Source organism: Bufo bufo, chromosome 4 (genome assembly GCF_905171765.1).
Source record: "Bufo bufo chromosome 4, aBufBuf1.1, whole genome shotgun sequence".
Classification (NCBI taxonomy): Eukaryota; Metazoa; Chordata; class Amphibia; order Anura; family Bufonidae; genus Bufo; species Bufo bufo.
Genome location: NC_053392.1, coordinates 40,196,525 through 40,222,399, shown reverse-complemented (window position 1 = coordinate 40,222,399; position 25,875 = coordinate 40,196,525). Strand labels below are relative to the sequence as shown.

The 25,875-nt window shown below is 41.5% G+C and overlaps 1 protein-coding gene across 2 annotated transcripts in view; it reads right to left on the bottom strand.

Annotated features, from left to right (window-relative positions):
- The window catches only part of CHRNA2 (cholinergic receptor nicotinic alpha 2 subunit), a 101,576-nt gene that overhangs the window by 27,510 nt on the left and 48,191 nt on the right, over positions 1 to 25,875 (bottom strand). For both annotated transcript variants that reach the window (XM_040427116.1, XM_040427115.1), the window contains 3 exons: positions 25,501 to 25,652; positions 14,765 to 14,809; positions 4,000 to 4,109 (listed from right to left, as the gene is read on the bottom strand). In XM_040427116.1, the coding sequence (XP_040283050.1) occupies positions 4,000 to 4,109; positions 14,765 to 14,809; positions 25,501 to 25,644 (299 nt within the window). In that variant the 5' untranslated portion in view covers positions 25,645 to 25,652. The remainder of the gene's footprint in view (positions 1 to 3,999; positions 4,110 to 14,764; positions 14,810 to 25,500; positions 25,653 to 25,875) is intronic.

Here is a 25,875-nt window from a genome sequence, read left to right as displayed (position 1 = left end):
GTTTTAGGTTGGACAGTCCGGCTTTCAGACTCCCTGTCCTCCGTCCAGTGCAGGGCCTAGACGGACACAGCGATGTCCTTTTGAACAGCTCACTCTCAGACAGCAGCACTGTGCTGTCTGAGCGTGAGCTGCAGGGAGAAAGTCACCCTCCCTCTCACCCCAGCAGCTGATACAAGTAGATTTTTACCTTAATTTTTTCAATCCCCATTGGCTGTGGAGTAGGAGGGAGCATGGCCAACCAGGTTGGGGTGTGGCTTAGCGGGACCCGGGAGCGGGGTTTTTAAGTCTGTCTTTTGAGGGTGGCCTGAATGGCCACCCTACCTGTCCCCTGTACTGTGACCTCCACAGCACTCCGCTCCCTTAACAGTGTCATCCACAGCGCCCTGCCCCTTTAAAACTGACCTACAGCAGTGAAGAAAAATGGCTGGGTTGTAATGGAAACCTAGTGTAAAACTGTGTGTATGTGGAAACTAAGGGCCTGCGAGCTTCTATTGGCTGATACGGGTCATGTGACCAGGCTTCTATTGGCTAATGCATTTTCTGAGAATATCTCAGAAACAGTACATGCTAGAGAGCTGAGACCTGGTCTAAAACCTTCCCGGACACCTGATGTACCTGTGTGCCAAATTTCAAGATTGTAAATGCAACGGTGCGGATTCCTTTAGCGAACATACATACACACATACACTCACTCAGCTTTATACATTAGATGAAATGCAGAATATGAATTCATTTAATACGGATAGCAGATTAATCCCTCTGAACCACTGGACGACAGGTTCCAGGCGTCCGCAGAGCTGCAGTTTCTGATACCTTGACAATTAGCGCCTTCACAATGCCACAAACATGCCATGATGGATTATTATATCTGCTAAATGTGTGGCGAGCCAGCCTAGCAGGATAATTGCTTTGTTATGCAAACCGACGGCACTGAATGGAACTGACAGGCTTCACGCCCGCTCTCTGTGATCTGAACTCATTAAGCCACTAAATTAATGTGACATTCGATAGATCAAGGCAATTCATTCCTTCTAAAAAAAAAAAAAAAAAAAAAAAGAGCTTAGGGGAGAAACACCGATCCATGTCTCCCCACGGGACTGGAAAAAGGGGCAACTGCCCCGATCTACTGTCCTTCACTGCCCCATCTACACCATGCGTTACACCTGATACCCCCGATCTGACGGTGACAATACAAAAAAAGAACAGACTTTTTGGGTTAATCGGCAGTTCAATCCCATAAGTCCCAGTTATCTGAGCTAGCCAATGAGACAGAATGGGTCCACCTACAGAAGCCCTCAAAGATATTTCCCCTGCAGTAGGTGCTTGAATGAATGGCTGACTACATAAAGCATGGACAAATGGATCTGCCAGAGTGAGAATCGTCACTCTGCTCTGACTCATATCTAGGGTCCTAAGTGGGGTCCTCCTTTATGATATACATATGCCCTGATAAGGCATATGGAAAGGCACTGTCTTCATGAAACAGTATGGTAAGGCTAACATGCGTAGAAATCAGTAACATAACCCTATAGGGTGCCTCTAGTTTACTCCAGTATTGAAGTATCAAGAGTCCAAACAACAAGACCTGGACTCCATGGTTACTTTCATTTTTACAAGAGAACATCACATTTTAGTATTTTAAGTACTGAATGGAGACTACAAAACCAGCTCATTTGCATGAACGATAATGTAGTCCTGCCCCTGAGGAGAAATCTTAAGGCCACCCATAAAGAACACACAGTCAACCAAATCATCATCAGCTGTAAGAACAGTACATTATGATGACCGTGCCATATTCATCTGTTGACCCCTGTCACTCACTCCTTCCATTAAACGTGGTGAGTAGAGATGAGCAAATTTTTCAAAAATTCGATTCGACTGGTCCGCCAAATTTTTTTGAAAATTTGCTTTGATCCGAATTTATCCAAATCGCATTAAAAAAGGCTATCTCCTGGTTGCAGAGAGCCTTTATAGTGGTGTAGAACACTGTCCCTTGCAGTAACACGCATAGGGAGTCTGCTGTGGTAGTGAAATAACACTGTGAGTCCGTATGACATGCAGATGACAGGCGTCGCTCTTAGAATCACTGCACACTTCACTTCTTTGGGCAGTCACGGGGCCAAAACTGACCAAATAACCCAAGTATGAACTCAGCCTTACAGGTCGATGTTAGCGCCAAGTAGAAGCGCACTCCTTTTACACCGTCATCAGCTGATTCCACATAGATGTCTACAGAACCTGTTCTATTAAACGCTTATACAAGTAGAGCCCCCCGACAGAGTGGAGAGGTGTCAGCAGTAAGTTTGTGTTGACGTCACTGATTATTTTGCCCTTCCTCTGATCTGTCAGAACAATAACCCCCAAAAATCGGATCCTGTTAGTGGAGCATCCGCCTTCACTTGGTCACATATATTTTTTTCCTTTTTACACCCCAAAAAATAAATATAACGATCACAATTCACCGCACAACTAATAAGAGGTACGTATCTATCCTATTAATACACCCTGTAAATGGCTATAGTACAATGGAACTTCACCGCTGAACTGCAAATATTTTTTTTTTTTGCCACTAAAACACACCAAAAAGGGCTGTAATTTTCTCACTTCAACACAGAACAGTTAATAAGCCCTTTTTCTTTTTCCCCACTAATACACACCAAAAAAGGGCTTTAGAACAGATAACTGCACCGCTGAACAGCAAATATATTTTTCTTTTGCCACCAATACACGGCAAAAGGGGCAGTAATTTTCGCACTTCACCACACAACAGCTTTTTTCCCACTAATACAAGCCAAAAAATGCTTTAGAACAGGGATGCTCAACCTGCGGCCCTCCAGCTGTTGTAAAACTACAACTCCCACCATGCCCTGCTGTAGGCTGATAGCTGTAGGCTGTTCAGGCATGCTGGGTGTTGTAGTTTTGCAACAGCTGGAGGACCGCAGGTTGAGCATGCCAGCTTTAGAACATACACTGCACCGCACAAGGGCAAATAAGACGTAGAAATATTTCCTTGTAATAAACCCTGGTAATGGCTGTATCACACAGCACTTGCACCCTAATAACAAGAACAGTTCGCTGGAATTACAGAGCTGTATAATGGCAATTTGGATCCCCAGTCAGTGCAGCAAGGTGTAATAGGAATGTTCCTATTACCCCGGCTATAACATCCCCTACTGAACCCTGTATAACATAAATGCTGTGGAATGATTCCTCCCTATCCTTTCCCTGCACTTGTGAATCTTTTTTTTAGCACAATGAAGTCTTTCCTAGCACTGTCCCTAGCGCCTGCTGACGTCTCTCCCTGCACTAAGTACACTGGAAAATGTCTGAGGCTATTTATAGGGCTGTGACATCACATGGCTGGCTGGCTGCTGATTGGCTGCATGCATGGCATTATGGGTGATCCCGCCTTCCCAGAGTTCCTTGCTCCATGTCCTCACAAGTGCAGCAGCCATTTTAGGAAAAAATGCTATTCGTTACCACGAAGCATGAGGAAATTCGGATTTGGTGCGAATCGAATTTTTCCTGAAATTCGGATCGAATTCCACTTCACGAACTTCGATTCGCTCATCTCTAGTGGTGAGGGCGGTAGGTCCCAAAAAATTATGATACCCAGGGTCAGCACCAGTTGCAATGAGACAAGACAGCGGATTGTCATGAAAGGGCCATAAAATTGGGCCATGGTTGACCTCATGCAGTTGACGTTATGGGCACCCTTGCATTTGCTATACGCCGTGCACAGCTCATGGTGAATTTTCTACAGCATCTACTTTTTTGGGCAAATCTTCAGTCTCAGGAACCACCTAACATTCTGTATACATGGAAATTCTTAAAGAAATAGTTATAAAGGGTGACGGGTTAGAAGTCACACCATGACATGGTGCCGGTGATCACCCAACGGCTCCTCTCCTACAGAAGAAGACACCGGTATTACACTAGTCCCGGTTATCCATTTTTAGTATGGACCTCAAGAGCTACATGTTACACCTCTGTACTTACTTGTTGTATAGCACAATATCCGGGATCCAGATCATCTCTGATGGGACGCGTATGGAGGTGACGTTATCGTAGTCCGCTGGGTTCCATCGTAGTTTGTAGTCATTCCACTCCTATAAAAGATCACAAGTTTCATTGTATTTATGCAGACCAGGAGACACAGAGGTCATCTTTCAAAACTGTGCCAGACCAGTCTGTAGGTAGTATGCGGTTTTGCAGCTCAGCACCAGTTTTACTATTTTTGCACAATAAAAAACTAATTTCTTTAAAAAAAAAAAATTATTTATTTTTTGCATCTGAGGGCCAAAACCTTTTTGGTATTTTTTGGGGGGGATTCATTTGTAATTTTCATTGGTACTTGGGTACATTCGACTTTTTGATCTCTTTTCATTCTATTTTTTTTAGGCGAAATTACCAAAAAACAACTACAGTATTCTGGTATTGTTTTTCAGTGCATTTTTTATTTTCCATCCATTTACTGTGCAGGATCAATAACACATTAGTTTTATAGTTCGGGTCAATACAGTTATGTGTAAGTTTTTTCTCTCAATACTTTTTGAATGGAAAATGTTTTATTTTCATGTGGATTTTATTTCATTCTTATTTTTTTATTTTAGCTTTTTGTTCCAGGAACTAGAACATGCAATTTTCTGACTGTTAATATAACACACTGCAATACTTCTGCAATGCAAAGTATTATGGACATCAAAATAATGCTAACCGCCATGCTATTGTGTCCTGCCAGAGGAGTGCTAGTAAGCCAGAATCTTCTTCATGACCACCCATTAGCATCTGGTGCACGACGTGGTATGGAGGGCAATGGAGGTGTGACATTGTGACAAACTCCTTGGATGCAGTGGTTGCTTACTATAATCCTGAACTGAGTGACAGACTCGTACAGAGGGATAGAGAGGACCCTGCCCACCAGGGCTCATGTTTCCGGAAACAGAACATTGCTTGAAGTCAGAATACAAAAAGATTACATAAGTTCCACCCATTTCTAAAATTGTTGTTTGACATACATTAGCATGTGAAGGGGAGAGGAGAAGTAACTTTGCAGTAGGTTTTGAATTAAAAATTATTTTTGGCTCTAGTGATGCTGTAGAAACCTATCCGTCTCCATGGTAACAGACCACAACAAAAAAACTTTGTGTAGTCTGATCCTGCAGCAATACTCATTGTTTTCTGTTCCCTACTTCTTTCTAATAAGTTCTACGTACATGGAACAGAAAGAAAGAAGGAAGTATGACTGCAAGATCAGACTACGAAGAATGGGTATGTATGGTAACACATAGATCTGCATTGGAGCTGTATACACAATACAGCAGGACCTTTTAAACAGGTTCGATGACGTCATTTTTAGATGTTTTGGAGCAATAATAAAGTTGGTTAGGAAACTGGACAACCAAATCCATCAAAAAGTACCAAACAGCATGTGATCCTAGTTTCTGTAAGAAGACCTATATCTTCTTTGAGAAGCCAGTCTAAACTTTTTAACCTGGCCGCATCCTTACTTTAATTATCAATATACATGCACTGACAAAAAAATACCGCACCCAGATAGAACATACATATTAACATAGTTTATGAGGCTGAACAAAGCCTTCCTTCCATCTAGTTTAGCCTGTTATCTTGCAAGTTGATCCAGAGGAAGGTAAAAAAAAAACAAAACTGTGAGGTAGAAGCCAATTTTCCTCAATTTAGAGGAAAAAAAAATCCTCCCCGACTCCAATCAGGCATCAGAAAAACTCCCTGGATTGGATTGTTTTAAAAACTCGTCCTGCGGTTATGTCTGAGGCAGATATGCAAACAATTACAGTCAGAGGTCTGATTAGACACGGGGTCTTGCCACAACAGGGCGTAAAAAAGTGTTTCTCCTACTGACCTATAAAAAGGCTCTCAGAGGCAACTTTTGAGTAGTGAACCTCTTGGTGAGAGATTGTTGACTGCTAGATTTGTTGTTGCAGGCGCAGCACTATGAAGTGCCTTTTGCGCTGTGGCATTAGAAGAATTTTGATATCTCTGACTTTTAGTCTAACCAGACTGTCTGTTACTCTGTAATTCCTCTAGCTTCTTTTTTACGAAAACAGGTTTAAAGAGCACACCAAATGCTTGAAATAACTTCTTTATTAACTTCAACTTTTCTTCATATAACAATGCCGCCTCCGCAGCAGATAGTCCAGGTACATAACACGTGTTGCATAAAGATTCATAAAATGGCAGTATGCATAATGGTGGTTCAACTGTTCAATCTTGTCATTCAACATAAAATGGTGGATATATTTCTTGAGTATCTGTACTCTCACTTTAAGTTATTTAAGCACTTTATGATCTCTCTGAGAGGTATATCTGAGCTCTAACTAATAGTTCACTTGCTGAATTTGGTCGCAATTTGCAATATGCAGTTAGCAGTAACTATTTGCAGATTGGTTGAGTATGATCTGGTATGGTTGTATGCAATTTGGATTGTAATATGGAATTTGAATTTGGATTGTGAACTTTGTAGTTTGCAATTGGTGGAGCTGTAAGTAAACACACATATAACTAGTTCAGTATACAGTTCTAATCACTATATTAAAAGTAGGAACATTATATAACTGTTTTAAATACCTATTTTGGCCTCTCTGCTTCCATAAAACACAGCTCTTAGTGGAGAGAATGTCTGTTCAGCTTCTCTCCTCTGGTGTAATGATTCCAGCTAGGGGAATTTCCCACACAGGCTGTGTGTGAGGCTGGCTGTGATTGGTCAAAACTCCTGCTGTGTGTGAGGCTGGCTGTGATTGGTCTAGACTCCTGCCCAGCAACAACAGATTAACTCTATGTTTTCTGTTGTGTCTGCTGTGTCATTGAGCTTACCTTACATTATATAATGAATCTTAAAGGCATATTATCTTTTCTGCTTCTGTGAACACAATATATATAACAGTTATATGACATCAAAACATGAAGTAACTAAATAACTCTGCTTTTGTCTTTAATTTCGCCACAAACATAGGAAATGAATCTAGGTTCAGTTTGGGATCCGATGACAGCCATGTTAGAGTATGGAGGCCTAAAAGTTTCAATCCTACCTCTGCTGTGGAGTAACACACTGATGGAGTAATGATCGGGGGAGCCATCACGTACAACAATCAGTCAACCCTAGTAGAGGGCTACAGCTCCATCAGATTTATCGCCAATCCAGCATTTATGGGACCAGCTTGTACCAGGGGCATTTGCAAATCTCATAGAGCCTGAAAGCAAAACTTAGTATAGACCCAAGCCTACCAAGTTTCCCATTATGTGTGCGAAAATCAATCCGAGACAGTGCAAGGCGCAACACCCCAGATTTCTGACAAATATATGATTTTTTAAATTAAGCAGAAAAAAAAAACTTCTAATAAAATGTTGCCCTCCACCTCAGCCACTTTCGAATTTTGCAAGTGGAATAGGTGCTTCACAAATATGGTGCTCATTCTGGGCATTGTCAACAGACAACTAGAAAAATACATTGATGAATCTGCTTGTCTTTTATTGCAAAGCTGGCTACCTGCAGCCACAACTAGGGGGAGCTCAGTGCATAGCAATTTGCACAGTTACTATTTACTGGAATGGAGGCTGAAATAATCTCTTTGCATTGAGCTTTCCTTAGTGGCATCTAAATAAAAGTGCAGCGTTTCCTTGTAGGGAAGAGGAGAAGGAGTTCAGCACTGGATTCCTTCCCCCCTGGGTCCCAAAGCAGCTACATGGTCTACACCACCATCTTGTATCAGGGCTAGAGGCTGTATCTCATCTTGTATCCAGGCTAGAGGCCGTATCTAATCTTGTATCCAGGCTAGAGGCCGTATCTCATCTTGTATCCAGGCTAGAGGCCGTATCTAATCTTGTATCAAGGCCAGAGGCCGTATCTCATCTTGTATCCAGGCTAGAGGCCGTATCTCATCTTGTATCCAGGCTAGAGGCCGTATCTAATCTTGTATCCAGGCTAGAGGCCGTATCTCATCTTGTATCCAGGCTAGAGGCCTCATCTCATCTTGTATCCAGGCTAGAGGCAGTATCTCATCCTATATCCAGGGTAGAGGCAGTATCTCATCTTGTATCCAGGCTAGAGGCCGTATCTAATCTTGTATCAAGGCCAGAGGCCGTATCTCATCTTGTATCCAGGCTAGAGGCCGTATCTCATCTTGTATCCGGGCTAGAGGCCGTATTTCATCTTGTATCCAGGATAGAGGCCGTATCTAATCTTGTATCAAGGCCAGAGGTCGTATCTCTTCTTGTATCCAGGCTAGAGGCCGTATCTCATCCTGTATCCAGGCTAGAGGCCGTATCTCATCTTGTATCCAGGCTAGAGGCTGTATCTCATCCTGTATCCAGGCTAGAGGTGGCTCAACAGAATCCTAGAGCCTCAATTTAACAATGTCCCCGTTTATTTCAAGTATTAAAGGGGTTCTGCACTGTCATTTAACTGATGATCTATCCTCTGGATAGATCATCAGCTTCTGATCGGCTGGGGTCCGACACCCGGGACCCCCGCCGATCAGCTGTTTGAGAGTAAACAGTGCTTAGCCCCGCCCACGCTAGTTGATACTAGTCGTGACGTCAGTGGGCCGGCAGTAAACAGTGAGAAGGCCGCGGCGCTACTGGAGCGCCACTGCCTTCTCAAACAGCTGATCGGCGGGGGTCCCGGGTGTCGGACCCCAGCCGATCAGAAGCCGATGATCTATCCAGAGGATAGATCATCAGTTAAATAAAAATGCAGAACCCCTTTAACCACGCAGGGAAGCTTCACATATATCTAGTGGTTTCCACCATTTTTAGGATTGAATAGACACACTGGAAACATAAGGTAATGTCTGCAATATGATGTATACCATAAAATGACTGTGACAAGTGATTAAAATAATACAAAACACCCATGGATGGAACAGATGCACAAATAACCTCATCTAACACCAAGTGTGAAGAATTACACTCCCCACTGATGTAAGTCACAGGATATACAGTATCTATTTATAATCCAACACCTAAGAATATCCAGCACCAAAAAGGAACACAATAACTAATGTGTCGGGATTCTTATTCTAACCTTTAATAGTGAAAGGAAGGGGGTGGGGAAACAGACAACTGCTTGGAGAACTCTCCTGACTTACGAAAGTGACTGCTATTTTTTAAAGCGAACCTTTCACCAGGATTTCACTTAATAAACTATGACCAGTACCTTATAGATTATGCTCATTCTGTTTAAATGCATTCTTGTCCCGCTTTCCTGGGATGTATATTGATGAAAAAAACGACTTATAAAGTCATCGTCTCCAGCTCCTGAAGTCACGCTAGAAGTCAAGGGGGTAGCCCTTCCCTCACTCCGGGCTGTAACTCCCCTGCCCTAACCCCTCCTCTAAGTAGTGTAACTGACACCCGGCTCAGTCGCCGGGACCGCGCTTGTACTGGCGGCGCATGCGCCGTCGGTCTCAGTAGCAGCGCGATCCCGTCTATCGCGCGGACTGAAGCGCGATCCTGTAAGTGAATCGCGCATGCGCCGTCCGTCCCTGATGCCTCCCTGTCTTCTGTTCTTCAGGCGCGCGCGCCCCAGTCTTCACGATAGACGGGATCGCGCTGCTACTGAGACCGACGGCACATGCGCCGCCTGTACAAGCGCGGTCCCGGCGACTGAGCCGGGTGTCAGTTACACTACTTAGAGGAGGGGTTAGGGCAGGGGAGTTACAGCCCGGAGTGAGGGAAGGGCTACCCCCTTGACTTCTAGCGTGACTTCAGGAGCTGGAGACGATGACTTTATAAGTCGTTTTTTTCATCAATATACATCCCAGGAAAGCGTCACAAGAATGCATTGAACCACAATGAGGATAATCTATAAGGTACTGGTCATAGTTTATTAAGTGAAATCCTGGTGAAAGGTTCGCTTTAAGCTACTATAATACTACCTTCTGTGTACAAGAATATAACTACTATAATACTGCCTCCTATGTACAGGAATATAACTGCTATAATACTGCCTCCTATGTATAAGAATATAACTACTATAATACTGCTCCTATGTACAAGAATATAACTACTATAATACTGCTCCTATGTACAAGAATATAACTACTATAATACTGCTCCTATGTACAAGAATATAACTACTATAATACTGCCTCCTATGTACAAGAATATAACTACTATAATACTGCCTCCTATGTACAAGAATATAACTACTATAATACTGCCTCCTATGTACAAGAATATAACTACTATAATACTGCCTCCTATGTACAAGAATATAACTACTATAATACTGCTCCTATGTACAAGAATATAACTACTATAATACTGCTCCTATGTACAAGAATATAACTACTATAATACTGCCTCCTATGTACAAGAATATAACTACTATAATACTGCTCCTATGTACAAGAATATAACTACTATAATACTGCTCCTATGTACAAGAATATAACTACTATAATACTGCCTACTATGTACAAGAATATAACTACTATAATACTGCCTCCTATGTACAAGAATATAACTACTATAATACTGCTCCTATGTACAAGAATATAACTACTATAATACTGCTCCTATGTACAAGAATATAACTACTATAATACTGCTCCTATGTACAAGAATATAACTACTATAATACTGCTTCTATGTACAAGAATATAACTACTATAATACTGCCTCCTATGTACAAGAATATAACTACTATAATACTGCCTCCTATGTACAAGAATATAACTACTATAATACTGCTCCTATGTACAAGGATATAACTACTATAATACTGCCTCCTATGTACAAGAATATAACTACTATAATACTGCTCCTATGTACAAGAATATAACTACTATAATACTGCTCCTATGTACAAGAATATAACTACTATAATACTGCCTCCTATGTACAAGAATATAACTACTATAATACTGCTCCTATGTACAAGAATATAACTACTATAATACTGCTTCTATGTACAAGAATATAACTACTATAATACTGCCTCCTATGTACAAGAATATAACTACTATAATACTGCCTCCTATGTACAAGAATATAACTACTATAATACTGCTCCTATGTACAAGGATATAACTACTATAATACCGCCTCCTATGTACAAGAATATAACTACTATAATACTGCTCCTATGTACAAGGATATAACTACTATAATACCGCCTCCTATGTACAAGAATATAACTACTATAATACTGCTCCTATGTACAAGAATATAACTACTATAATACTGCCTCCTATGTACAAGAATAAAACTACTATAATACTGCCTCCTATGTACAAGAATATAACTACTATAATACTGCCTCCTATGTACAAGAATATAACTGCTATAATACTGCTCCTATGTACAAGGATATAACTACTATAATACCGCCTCCTATGTACAAGAATATAACTACTATAATACTGCTCCTATGTACAAGAATATAACTACTATAATACTGCTCCTATGTACAAGAATATAACTACCATAATACTGCTCCTATGTACAAGAATATAACTACTATAATACTGCCTCCTATGTACAAGAATATAACTACTATAATACTACTCCTATGTAAAAGAATATAACTACTATAATACTGCTCCTATGTACAAGAATATAACTACTATAATACTGCCTCCTATGTACAAGAATATAACTACTATAATACTGCCTCCTATGTACAAGAATATAACTACTATAATACTGCTCCTATGTACAAGAATATAACTACTATAATATTGCTCCTATGTACAGGAATATAACTACTATAATACTGCTCCTATGTACAAGAATATAATTACTATAATACTGCTCCTATGTACAAGAATATAACTACTATAATACTGCCTCCTATGTACAAGATTATAACTACTATAATACTGCTCTTATGTACAAGAATATAACTACTATAATACTGCTCCTATGTACAAGAATATAACTACTATAATACTGCTCCTATGTACAAGAATATAACTACTATAATACTGCTCCTATGTACAAGAATATAACTACTATAATACTGCTCCTATGTACAAGAATATAACTACTATAATACTGCTCCTATGTACAGGAATATAACTACTATAATACTGCTCCTATGTACAAGAATATAACCACTATAATACTGCCTCCTATGTACAAGAATATAACTACTATAATACTGCTCCTATGTACAAGAATATAACTACTATAATACTGCTCCTATGTACAAGAATATAACCACTATAATACTGCCTCCTATGTACAAGAATATAACTACTATAATACTGCTCCTATGTACAAGAATATAACTACTATAATACTGCTCCTATGTACAAGAATATAACTACTATAATACTGCTCCTATGTACAAGAATATAACTACTATAATACTGCTCCTATGTACAGGAATATAACTACTATAATACTGCTCCTATGTACAAGAATATAACCACTATAATACTGCCTCCTATGTACAAGAATATAACTACTATAATACTGCTCCTATGTACAAGAATATAACTACTATAATACTGCTCCTATGTACAGGAATACAACTACTATAATACTGCTCCTATGTACAAGAATATAACTACTATAATACTGCTCCTATGTACAATTATATACCGTAACTACTATAATACTGCTCCTATGTACAATTATATACCGTAACTACTATAATACTGTACTGCATCCTATTTGGATGGAAGATGGGAAACAGTACCATTCTTGGTAGTTTGGCCAGGAGGACTAATAGAGGGAAGGGAGATGCTTTATTGACGATCTCATTCACCATTAGGGTTTAGAAAGTGATGGCTTCTACTAGAAATATTTCATTACTTACAAAAGTAGAGAAATCCTGTTAGTGGTCCATTACTATTGGCAGCCACCATATTTTATTTTCCCTAAGTGCTGATCTCTGACTTCTATTTGTCCTATATTATGGCTTTGTATTGTACAAATCTCTCTATAAAAAAAATTACACTATGCCACAAGTACTCACTTTTGGAGCAATTTTTGCTATAAAATGATATTATCTTATTTTATTATTCCAGGGCTTTTTGTCATTTTTATATTTTTCTTATAGGTAAACCATTGCACAGAATTTGCATGCTACCTGCAACTGTCACAAAGTTTATGTCATGGATGGCAATTTTTGGGGACATTGGCAAATCTCATGGAATTTCTGTTTTACGTTTTCTCTGTATGACTGAAATTATCTTTGGTCCTGCATGTACTGTATCCAGTAAGCTTTGTTCTGGTACCAAAGCCACGCAGTAAGCTTGGTTCTGGTACTGAGCCTATGTAGTAAGCCTGGTTTTGGTACTGAGCCTATGTATTAAGCTAGGTTCTGGTACTGAGCCTATGTAGTAAGCTTGGTTCTGGTACTAAACTCATGTAGTAAGCTTAGTTCTGGTACTGATCCCATGTAGTAAGCTTGGTACTGGTACTGAACCCATGTAGTAAGCTTGGTTCTGGTATTGAGCCTATATAGGAAGCTTGGTTCTGGTACTAAGCCTATGTAGCAAGCTTGGTTCTGGTACTGAGCCTATGTAGTAAGCTTGGTTCTGGTACTGAGCTCATGTAGTAAGCTTGGTTCTGGTACTGAGCCCATGTAGTAAGCTTGGTTCTGGTACTGAGCCTATGTAGTAAGCTTGGTTTGGGTACTGAACCTATGCAGTAAGCTTGGTTCTGGTACTGAGCCTATGTAACAAGCTTGGTTCTGGTACTGAGCCTATGTAGCAAGCTTGGTTCTGGTACTGAGCCTATGTAGCAAGCTTGGTTCTGGTACTGAGCCTATGTAGTAAGCTTGGTTCTGGTACTAAGCCTATGTAGTAAGCTTGGTTCTGGTACTGAGCCCATGTAGTAAGCTTAGTTCTGGTACTGAGCCTATGTAGTAAGCTTGGTTCGGGTACTGACCCTATGTAGTAAGCTTGGTTGTGGTACTAAGCCTATGTAGTAAACTTGGTTCTGGTACTAAGCCTATATAGTAAGCTTGGTTCTGGTACTGAGCTTATGTAGTAAGCTTGGTTCTAGTACTGAGCCTATGTAGTAAGCTTGGTTCTGGTACTGAGCCTATGTAGTAAGTTTGGTTCGGGTACTGAGCCTATGTAGTAAGCTTAGTTCGGGTACTAAGCCTATGTAGTAAGCTTAGTTTGGGTACTAAACCTATGTAGTAAGTTTGGTTCTGTTATCGTATTGCTCCACTTTGAAGAACCCCTACTTGTCAGAAAAGCAGGGTTTGTTCCAAGTTCATATGTTGTCCTCCGTCCATAGGATGGTGAATCGATGTCTGATCGGTGGTGGTCTGATCACTGGGACCCTCACTGATCAAGAGAATGGCGGTCCTATGCCACTAGTATACCAGGAGCGGCAGATTCCGCTTGTCTGCTGCCACTCAATTTATTCTCATACCCCAACCACACCCATAAGCGGCTGCTCGGTTCATACAGGTGGCATGGGACCCCCATTTCTCGTGATCATTCACATCCTATTGGTCAGACCCCTCAGATTAGAGACGTGGCACATCCTCTTCAATAGAGGGCTATGTGACTAGGGTGGCATGACCAGTAAATATGGCCCAAACTACTAAATAAAGATACATCATAAAAGAAAAAAAAGATCCATCAACAGCAGCTTAGAATAGAATAGAATTGTCTTTCCCACAACAAAGAGCAAAAGTAACTGAAAAACTGGTGAAAAGTAACAGTGTTTCTTCACGATCTATATTTTTAGGGCAAAAACTCCAGTTCCCTACAATTAATTTTTTTTACCCCGCGCCATGTGTACCCATCAGACCTACCTGCTTGAGCCACACGTTCGTCGTCATCATTTGATTTTTCTCATCCTGCAAACAACAGAAAACAAAGTTAGAGTTTCAGTGGTGGCATGGTCAGTCGTAAGAGTAGACAATATTCTCTAGATGCGCCGCAATCAAAGCTTTATCAGTAATCGGAGGAGAAAATGGAAGAACGGCTCTTAAAAGGGCCTCAGCTAAGCACGAAATAACCCGTCACCAAAGATCTCATTACCCGGTGGGTCCGCCCGGCGCCACCAATAAAGAACAGAATCCTGACGGCGGCAGAAGCTGCAGAGAAACATATTAATATTTATAGAGCTAAAATGAAAGAAAAATACCGCCATGGGGTTTCTATATCAGCGACTGTGGAGCTCCAGCCGAGCGTGCCGCCATCATATTAATAGCGGGTTATTATTTATTGGTTCATTAATGTATATGGAGGCATTACGGTTAGTCAGCGACTAGAAAAACCGGTGTGTTAAATAAGTGATGGTGACCTCGCAACAGGTGGCCTAGTAAGGCAGAGCTGAGTATCTGATATGTCTGGTGCGATAGGTTATGCCTGTAATAGACATAATACAAGCACGGTAATCGGGGACAGTCACTGACAGAACACAGGATGATAGGATCTGGCGGTATATACTCCATGTATCTGCGGAATTCTATATTTTGTATATTAGATTATTGTAAGTGATCGGCGCAGGACTCGTGGATAAAGTTAGGTCCTGCCGTATAAATGGAGGGGCTCTGCAGGAAGGAGGGGGCCTGAAATATGTTCTGTCCGAGGGGTGTCAACATTATACTGGGGCAAAAAACTCGGGAGATTGGAAAATGCTGGAAATTGGTTGCATTAAAGTAAAGCTCTGCTTAAAAATAAATGATGATCTCAGAGCTCTGACTTATTATCTCACCGCTCTGACAGCTGAGCTACTATCTCACAGCTCTGATATATCTCCTAGTGCTGATGTATTATCTCACAGCTCTGATATATCTCCTAGTGCTGATGTATTATCTCACAGCTCTGATATATCTCCTAGTGCTGATGTATTATCTCACAGCTCTGACATATCTCCTAGTGCTGATGTATTATCTCACCGCTCTGACATATCTCCTAGTGCTGATGTATTATCTCACAGCTCTGACATATCTCCTAGTGCTGATGTATTATCTCACAGCTCTGACATATCTCCTAGTGCTGATGTATTATCTCACAGCTCTGATATATCTCCTAGTGCTGATGTATTATCTCACAGCTCTGATATATCTCCTAGTGCTGATGTATTATCTCACCGCTCTGACATATCTCCTAGTGCTGATGTATTATCTCACCGCTCTGACATATCTCCTAGTGCTGATGTATTATCTCACAGCTCTGACATATCTCCTAGTGCTGATGTATTATCTCACAGCTCTGACATATCTCCTAGTGCTGATGTATTATCTCACAGCTCTGATATATCTCCTAGTGCTGATGTATTATCTCACAGCTCTGACATATCTCCTAGTGCTGATGTATTATCTCACAGCTCTGATATATCTCCTAGTGCTGATGTATTATCTCACAGCTCTGATATATCTCCTAGTGCTGATGTATTATCTCACAGCTCTGACATATCTCCTAGTGCTGATGTATTATCTCACAGCTCTGACGTATCTCCTAGTGCTGATGTATTATCTCACAGCTCTGACGTATCTCCTAGTGCGGATGTATTATCTCACAGCTCTGATATATCTCCTAGTGCTGATGTATTATCTCACAGCTCTGATATATCTCCTAGTGCTGATGTATTATCTCACAGCTCTGATATATCTCCTAGTGCGGATGTATTATCTCACAGCTCTGATATATCTCCTAGTGCTGATGTATTATCTCACAGCTCTGATATATCTCCTAGTGCTGATGTATTATCTCACAGCTCTGATGTATCTCCTAGTGCGGATGTATTATCTCACAGCTCTGACGTATCTCCTAGTGCTGATGTATTATCTCACAGCTCTGATATATCTCCTAGTGCTGATGTATTATCTCACAGCTCTGACATATCTCCTAGTGCTGATGTATTATCTCACAGCTCTGACATATCTCCTAGTGCTGATGTGTTATCTCACAGCTCTGACATATCTCCTAGTGCTGCTGTATTATCTCACAGCTCTGACGTATCTCCTAGTGCTGATGTGTTATCTCACAGCTCTGACGTATCTCCTAGTGCTGATGTATTATCTCACAGCTCTGACATATCTCCTAGTGCTGATGTATTATCTCACAGCTCTGACATATCTCCTAGTGCTGATGTGTTATCTCACAGCTCTGACGTATCTCCTAGTGCTGATGTATTATCTCACAGCTCTGACGTATCTCCTAGTGCTGATGTATTATCTCACAGCTCTGACATATCTCCTAGTGCTGATGTATTATCTCACAGCTCTGACATATCTCCTAGTGCTGATGTGTTATCTCATAGCTCTGACTTACTATCTCTGAGCTTTGATTAGCTATCCAACATATTATCTCATAGCTCAGTTACTACGTCACAGCTCTGACATATTATTGCATGGCTGTGAAATATTATCCCGCAGCTGTGACATACCTATCTCAGAGTTGATCTACAAGCTAAAGCTTTGACACACTAACTGATAGCTCATAATTATTCTTGCATGTCTCTGAGTTACTAGCTCAGAGCTTTGTCATATTATCTTAGAGGTAATATATAAATTATGATCTCAGCGCTCTGACATACTATCTCACAGCTGAGTTATTATTTCACAGTTCTGACATATTTCATAGCTCTGATTTACGGTCTCTGAGCTCTGACTAATCCCATATATTATCTCATAGCTCCGTGTTACTATCTCACAGCTCTGACATATTATCTTATTGCTCTGACTTATTATCTTATAGTTTTGATTTACTATCTCACAGTTCTGACATATCTCATAGCTCAGACATACTATCTCTCAGCTTTGACTAACTATCCAATATATTAACTCATGGCTCTTGGTTACTATGTCACAGCTCTGACAAATTATTGCATAGCTGTGAAATATTATCCCATAGCTCTGACATATCTCATAGAGCTGATCTATAAGCTAAAAGCTCTGAGATACTAACTGATAGCTCTGAGTTACTATCTCAGATGTCTGATATTATCTCACAGCTCTGACAAATGAATTCACATTTCTGATCTATTACCTCATAGCTCTGACATATTATCTCTGATCAGTGACTTATTATCTCCGATCCTGACTTCAAATGAGAGCAATTATCATCTCTGAGCTTATACTTTCTGGATCTCAAAGCACTGACTTATTATGCCCAACGGAAGACTCAGATTACTGACTTATTATCTCATCGGTCTGACATATTAAAAAGTGGTTTACTACCTCAAAGGCTGGTGAACGTTAAGCAAGAACCCTGACTTATTATCTTATCACATAGCCCTGACACTAACGTATCCCAGAGCAAGGATTCCTTCCATCTCTCTGAGCACTGACATATTATCTCAGAATCTGACTTATTATCTCAGAGTTCTGAATTTACTGTATATGTCTAATCACAAAAAGTTCTACCAACTCCTGTAATAAAAAAAAGACCTCCATGTACGTGGTCTCTTTGTGTGGCCCATGACACCAGATTCTGTAGTCCGATGCCTGGACTACAACCTCACTGGGCACACTTCTAACTTCTATAGGGATATGACGAGTAGTCCCCAGGTTGGGGCAGCAGCTTTTTTGGCTTCAGGGTGTGCAGTTATGAAGTTTTTGTCTTTCCTATGTGGGAAATCACAAAGGTTTAGTGCCTACCCCCCCCCCCCCCCCCCCCCAACCACACACATAAAACTTGGTTTTGATCCCTTAGATGTTGAGGCCCTGAAAGCTCTTGGCTCCAATCTTGACCATTGCTGGTCCTCAACAGTAGGCTGCTGGCAGTGTAAATGCACAGAGGGGTCGGCTGTGGTCCATCTTGGGAAGTCTGACCTGATACGCGTCAACCCTAATACTCAATGAATTTGAAAGCAAAGTCCTTAGTAACCCCTCCTCAGAGGCAAACCTTAAATCTCTGAGGTCTACTGCAATGGCTACTTCTGCATTCCCTATAGCAGTGCCCTTGCCCCTCTTCATCCTGCAGAGTATCTCACCCAGCTTTACCAGGGTGCACTCTAAACCAGCACACACTGTTTGCATACGTTCTTATGACATAAATCCTGCACGTTAGATTGGTTTCAGTCGCCGATCAAGGTCAATGTTCATTTCGGTAATGCTCAGTAGACCCAATATTTTTCTTAACCATATGTGATAGCAGCCGCTGAGGCCGGTAATTGATAGATTACATGTGTATCGAGCTGTGTAGGATGTGCTTTATGTTAATGGCGACAAATTCACAGATGCAGCACTTAAATGATTTGCAATGGAGGCACTTAAAGGCACAGCGTCTCCATTATTGTAAGTCTGGGGTTGATTTAAAGGGTGGATAATGAGATAGTGCCGTATGATGAGGTCAGGGTTATAAGACCAGGTCTTCACTCGGAGATTGAATAAGCTGAGCTGGGTTCTGGTTAAATGGTCATAGGGGGCTATAGGTTTGCTGCATTTGGGGCTCCTCTGGGACAATTTATGTAACTGGAGGTTTATAGTGGGTCATAGAGATCTAATACCAACACCAATACCATTTCCAGGCATGGGTGAAGTCACAAAAATGACACAAAAAACACAACCAGGGTCCTAGCATGGCGGGCACAATGAAATGAGACCTCATCAGGCTTTCAGTAGCTTATTGACACTGAGATGACCATGGATGTGACCGGTACAATTCTATGAGCAATAATATAACTGGTACTGTTATATGGTCAGTGATATGGCTGGTACTGTTATATGGTCACTGGTATGGCTGGTACTGTTATATGGTCGGTGATATGGCTGGTACTGTTATATGGTCGGTGATATGGTTGGTACCAATACATGGTCACTGGTATGACTGGTACTGTTATATGGTCGGTGATATGGCTGGTACTGCTATATGGTCGGTGATATGGCTGGTACTGCTATATGGTCGGTGATATGGCTAGTACTGTTATATGGTCGGTGATATGGCTGGTACCATTATATGGTCGGTGATATGGCTGGTACCGTTATCTGGTCGGTGATATGGCTGGTACTGCTATATGGTCGGTGATATGGCTGGTACTGTTATATGGTCGTGATATGGTTGGTACTGCTATATGGTCGGTGATATAGCTGGTACTGCTATATGGTCGGTGATATGGCTGGTACTGTTATATGGTCAGTGATATGGTTGGTACTGCTATATGGTCGGTGATATAGCTGGTACTGCTATCTGGTCGGTGATATGGCTGGTACTGCTATATGGTCGGTGATATGGCTGGTACTGCTATATGGTCGGTGATATGGCTGGTACTGCTATATGGTCGGTGATATGGCTGGTACTGCTATATGGTCGGTGATATGGCTGGTACTGTTATATGGTCGGTGATATGGCTGGTACTGTTATATGGTCGGTGATATGGCTGGTACTGCTATATGGTCGGTGATATGGCTGGTACTGTTATATGGTCAGTGATATGGCTGGTACTGTTATATGGTCGGTGATATGGCTGGTACTGTTATATGGTCGGTGATATGGCTGGTACCGTTATATGGTCGGTGATATGGCTGGTACTGTTATATGGTCGGTGATATGGCTGGTACTGTTATATGGTCGGTGATATGGCTGGTACTGCTATATGGTCGGTGATATGGCTGGTACTGTTATATGGTCGGTGATATGGCTGGTACTGTTATATGGTCACTGATATGGCTGGTACTGTTATATGGTCGGTGATATGGCTGGTACTGTTATATGGTCGGTGATATGGCTGGTACTGTTATATGGTCAGTGATATGGCTGGTACTGTTATATGGTCGGTGATATGGCTGGTACTGTTATATGGTCAGTGATATGGCTGGTACTGTTATATGGTCGGTGATATGGCTGGTACTGCTATATGGTCGGTGATATGGCTGGTACTGCTATATGGTCGGTGATATGGCTGGTACTGTTATATGGTCACTGATATGGCTGGTACTGTTATATGGTCGGTGATATGGCTGGTACTGTTATATGGTCGGTGATATGGCTGGTACTGTTATATGGTCGGTGATATGGCTGGTACTAATATATGGTCGGTGATATGGCTGGTACTGTTATATGGTCACTGATATGGCTGGTACTGTTATATGGTCAGTGATATGACTGGTACTGTTATATGGTCGGTGATATGGCTGGTACCGTTATATGGTCGGTGATATGGCTGGTACTGTTATATGGTCGGTGATATGGCTGGTACTGTTATATGGTCGGTGATATGGCTGGTACTAATATATGGTCGGTGATATGGCTGGTACTGTTATATGGTCACTGATATGGCTGGTACTGTTATATGGTCAGTGATATGACTGGTACTGTTATATGGTCACTGATATGGCTGGTACTGTTATATGGTCGGTGATATGGCTGGTACTGCTATATGGTCAGTGATATGGCTGGTACTGATATATGGTCGGTGATATGGCTGGTACTGTTATATGGTCGGTGATATGGCTGGTACTAATATATGGTCGGTGATATGGCTGGTACTGTTATATGGTCACTGATATGGCTGGTACCGTTATATGGTCGGTGATATGGCTGGTACTGCTATATGGTCAGTGATATGGCTGGTACTGATATATGGTCGGTGATATGGCTGGTACTGCTATATGGTCGGTGATATGGCTGGTACTGTTACATGGTCGGTGATATGGCTGGTACTGTTATATGGTCGGTGATTTGGCTGGTACTGTTATATGGTCAGTGATATGGCTGGTACTGCTATATGGTCGGTGATATGGCTGGTACCGTTATATGGTCGGTGATATGGCTGGTACTGCTATATGGTCACTGGTATGCCTGAAACTTTTATTTGGACACTGAGATGAGCTACAATATGGCTGCTACAGATGCGATATGGACATTGAAGTGGCTGGTAATGTTATATGGGCTTTATCAGCATTGGCTTGGCTGGTCGGTTCTGACATTATCACAATCATGTGACTGGTATAAGGGGCACAGAGGGTATATTATGTATCGTAGAGGCAGCTGTGCGGCTGCTATGGGGCCCCTGAAGAGATGTGGCCCAGTTCCAGTCTTTAATTTACTGGGAGATAAAACCAGTAGGGGGCTCCTTTTTCATTTTTATTCTTTTCGGCCCCTTTCCTTTATGCATTAATCTAATGGGTGGGGGATGGTACATACATATTGTACCACTTTGCACATAGTTTTGATTCATTTATCTCCCACCGTTTTGTGTATACAGCTCCTTTGCAGGACTATGTGTCTCTAGGATTGCAGGCTATACACACACCAGTGCAGCGCGGTACTTCTCAGTTCAGTCATTTTCATTCAGTAGGCCGGTAACAAGCATTGGAAAAATAACTGTGGGGAAAGTAGCTATGTATTGGAGCTGTGTACATAAAACGGTGGCAGATTCTTACAGACTATTTCTTCACTTTAGATCCAAAAAAAAAAAAAGTGGACAAACATAGCCATTGAACTCCCAGCAATCCAGGAAATCCAATAATCCGGCACTTCATCAGCACTCGTGATGCCAGGCAGCTGCTGTGCGAGCGACAATAGAGACGTGATAGAAATGTAACCAGAGAGCAACAATGTATCTCTCAATCTGTTCCATTCCGTTGCTATGGTTACCATCATATTGAAGATTCCCGATGGCTGACATTCATTTTACATCACAGCGCGGATCCTGCTATTTTATAATATAGCGCTATCTCTGATGCCATGGACGTATCAGATGCCGGGGTATGTGGCGGGTAATTGTGCAAACTGGAGCGGCACAATCAAATATTTACAGAGTCCTGTTATTTTCAATTTTTTTTTTTTCCAAGTTAAAGAGATAGTAACCTCAGGACATATAGAGATCATAGATAGGGGGTCCCCCACTCAAGTCCACAAGCCCCCCCCCCCCTTAGGCCACCAAGTATCTGCAGCGCCATCTCTGGTAGATCTACCTGAACGTCCGCCATGTCCAAGACATCAGGAACTAGACATCAGCACAATTGTAAATGGATGGAGTGGGCGTGCGCAGCCGATGATGTCACTTATCAAAATCTGTACGCCCACACTATTCTGAAGCAGTAGACTAGAAGAGGGGCTGTGAAAATGGAGGCTGTTTGAGAATCATTTTATTTTGACCCCCACCACCACGTAATCCACTCTGAGGGACTGGAAAATGACCTTAAAATAGAAATCTAAAAGTATTCCTTAAAGGGGTTGTCCTATAAAAAAAAGCTCTACAGTTTTGAAACCAGCACCTGGATCTGAATACTTTTGTAATTGAATGTAATGAAACATTTTGTACAGCCTCTGAGTTATTCAATAAAATGTATCTGTATAGCGCCACCTGCTGTGTTTTCCTTTTCTTATTTCTTTGTCCTGCTCACTGAGATGGTCGCACATGCTCAGTTTCATCCTTCAACTGCCTCCTGAGCTGTGATAGGTAGATCATGGACACGCCCCCTGAGCTGTGATAGGGAGAGCTGAGACACGCCCCCTGAGCTGAAGCCGAAAAGACACTCCCCTTGAGCCGCCAGCTTGATAGAAATCTAGCAGAGCAATGAATGTGGAGATCTCTGGATCCATGTGAGGTACAGGGCTGGTTCTAGATTTGTTAGAAATAGTCCTATATGATGTCTGATTTTAATTTTTTACATTAGTCATGGGGTAAACACTTTAAATTTCATATACAGGCCCCATCTGGGTAAATATTTTTGCAGAGCAATGTCAATTACTGCTGGAAATATTTCTGCCACTAGGTGGAGTATTCTTACTATTCTGCTTCAGGTCCCTAAATGTTTACAGGATATTACATTGAGGGGTTATTGTTAGGATGATGATGATTGGGTGGGGTACACCCCACATGATCAGGAGAATAAAGGAGGCGGAAAAGCTTGTTGGCAGGGCCGGTTTTAGACAAAATGTGGCCCTGGGCAAAATCAAAAGTGGGGCCCTAAATCTTATAATAATGTACAAACAACACCGTTACATTCTGTCAATTCCGGCGCTCCCTCACAGATTTACACCCCATAAAGCTCCTCACACAGTTCCTTACCCTTGTGGCCACAGAATACACCACATGCCCCCTCCCCTCACAGCAATGAGTTCCCCTCACTCACCGCATCTGAGAGTGTTAAAAACTGGAAGCGCGGGCGTCCTCTTCAGGCGCACTTTTCCCCAGCGGAGATCAGGGAAAGCACCCTGTTCTAAAAATAAGCCACAGCCTGTACTAGGCCTCCAGGCTCATTGTTAGTATATCCCAGTTCAGGCCACTAGATGGCAGCAATGAACTGTGATATAGTGATTTCTATACAGACTAATGGAGCAATTTACATCTGATGACTGCAAGTTGTGGTCCACTTGGGGGACTTAACAAAAAGTAAAAAAAAAAGTTTTGAAAATATAAAAAAAAAACATAAAAATTAAAATCACCCCCATTCCCCAAAATAAAAAGAAACAAAATAAAATAGCATTATGGGCATCACCACATGCGAAAACGTCCACTTTTTTATCACTTTATCTCCCAAGAAAATTAAATAAAAAGTGATCATCATACACAACCCGAAATGGTATTGTCAACAACAACAAATCGTTTAGCAAAAAATGAGCCCCCACACATATCCATAGACATAACTCTAAAAAAAGTTATGAGGGTCAGAATATTGCACTCAAAAGAAAAAAAAAAATTTATGAAGTGAGTCCCGATGTGGCTTAGTTTGCTGCAGTGAGCGGCCTATAGACGTCCTGAGCGGGGGTGCTGTTAGGTTTGCCACCTTTCCCAACACAAAATACTGGTTACACAAGTTAAAAAGGTTGGTGTGAGTTAATACGGGTGTTATTTGATCATATTTTACGTTTTGCTCCATTTTTTTTCTCAATAAAATCAAACTTTTCACTGTTGGGGACACCCTGCGTATTTAAGTTTTATTTAGTCTCTATTTTTAAAATGCTTCTCAGCAGTGACTTAGCATTGAGCTCTATAGCCCAGAGGTTACAGTTCTTGCCTGTAATGTAGAAGGTTGTGAGTTCGAATCCCCACAGAAACATTTAAAAATACAGTCTAAATTAGATTTATATACACAGGGTGTCCCCAAGCATAAGGGACTCCTAAGTCAGGAAATTCCCCACTCTGGAGTCTGGACTGTTCAACTATCTGCTGGGACTGAAGCAGAGGGGGGCCCCTTATAGGATCGGGGTCCTGGGCAATAAATGGTGTTTGCCCTCCCTTAATGCCTGCTTGTTGGAACGCCCCCTTCACGGTACCATCCATTACAGCTTCATCCCTATGAATGTGGCTGGTACTGCAGTATTGTATGTACAGCGCTGTGGTGAAAGGGGCTGTGGCACTCAAATAAGTCTCCTGATTCGTGGAGGGCCCCACAGATTGATAGGCCATCCTTGTAATATCTTGGGAAACTCTTTTCTCTGAACAGCACATGGTATGGCATGGTACTGCATGCTAAATTTGCTAGTGGTTTCAATGCTATATTATGGATACTTGAGTAAAAAGTTTTGCTTCTTTACTAATGGTCCCAGCTTAATTTACTTTATAAATATGTAAGCACCAAAGTGTGTGGTGGACCTGGTGGAGTTGATATAAGAATACACCATATTAGTTTCATCTCACACTTACCACATCTATGAGCTGGGCGATGGATAAGCCAAACTTGACAATGACAACATCTGAGGTATTTGGTACCGGCCTGGACCATCGATTGTATCCACTAAACAGGTTCTTGAAAAGACGTTCTTCAGCGTGGGAGCGCGTCCTCTCCATACATAATGCTGCCAGGAGACAGAAGACATCTCAGGGTCAGGGTCCATGGTCAACAGAGGGCAGAAGTAAGTAAGACACATTATATCAGGCCTATGCCCACATCTCCTATGGCTTAAGAGTTCAACATGGTGGCCATGCATCTCGTCCAAAACATCAAAACTTGTGATATTGAGCCTCATATCTTGACTTCTACAGAGGCCATTCCTAAATTTGACATGAGAGTTTTATCCC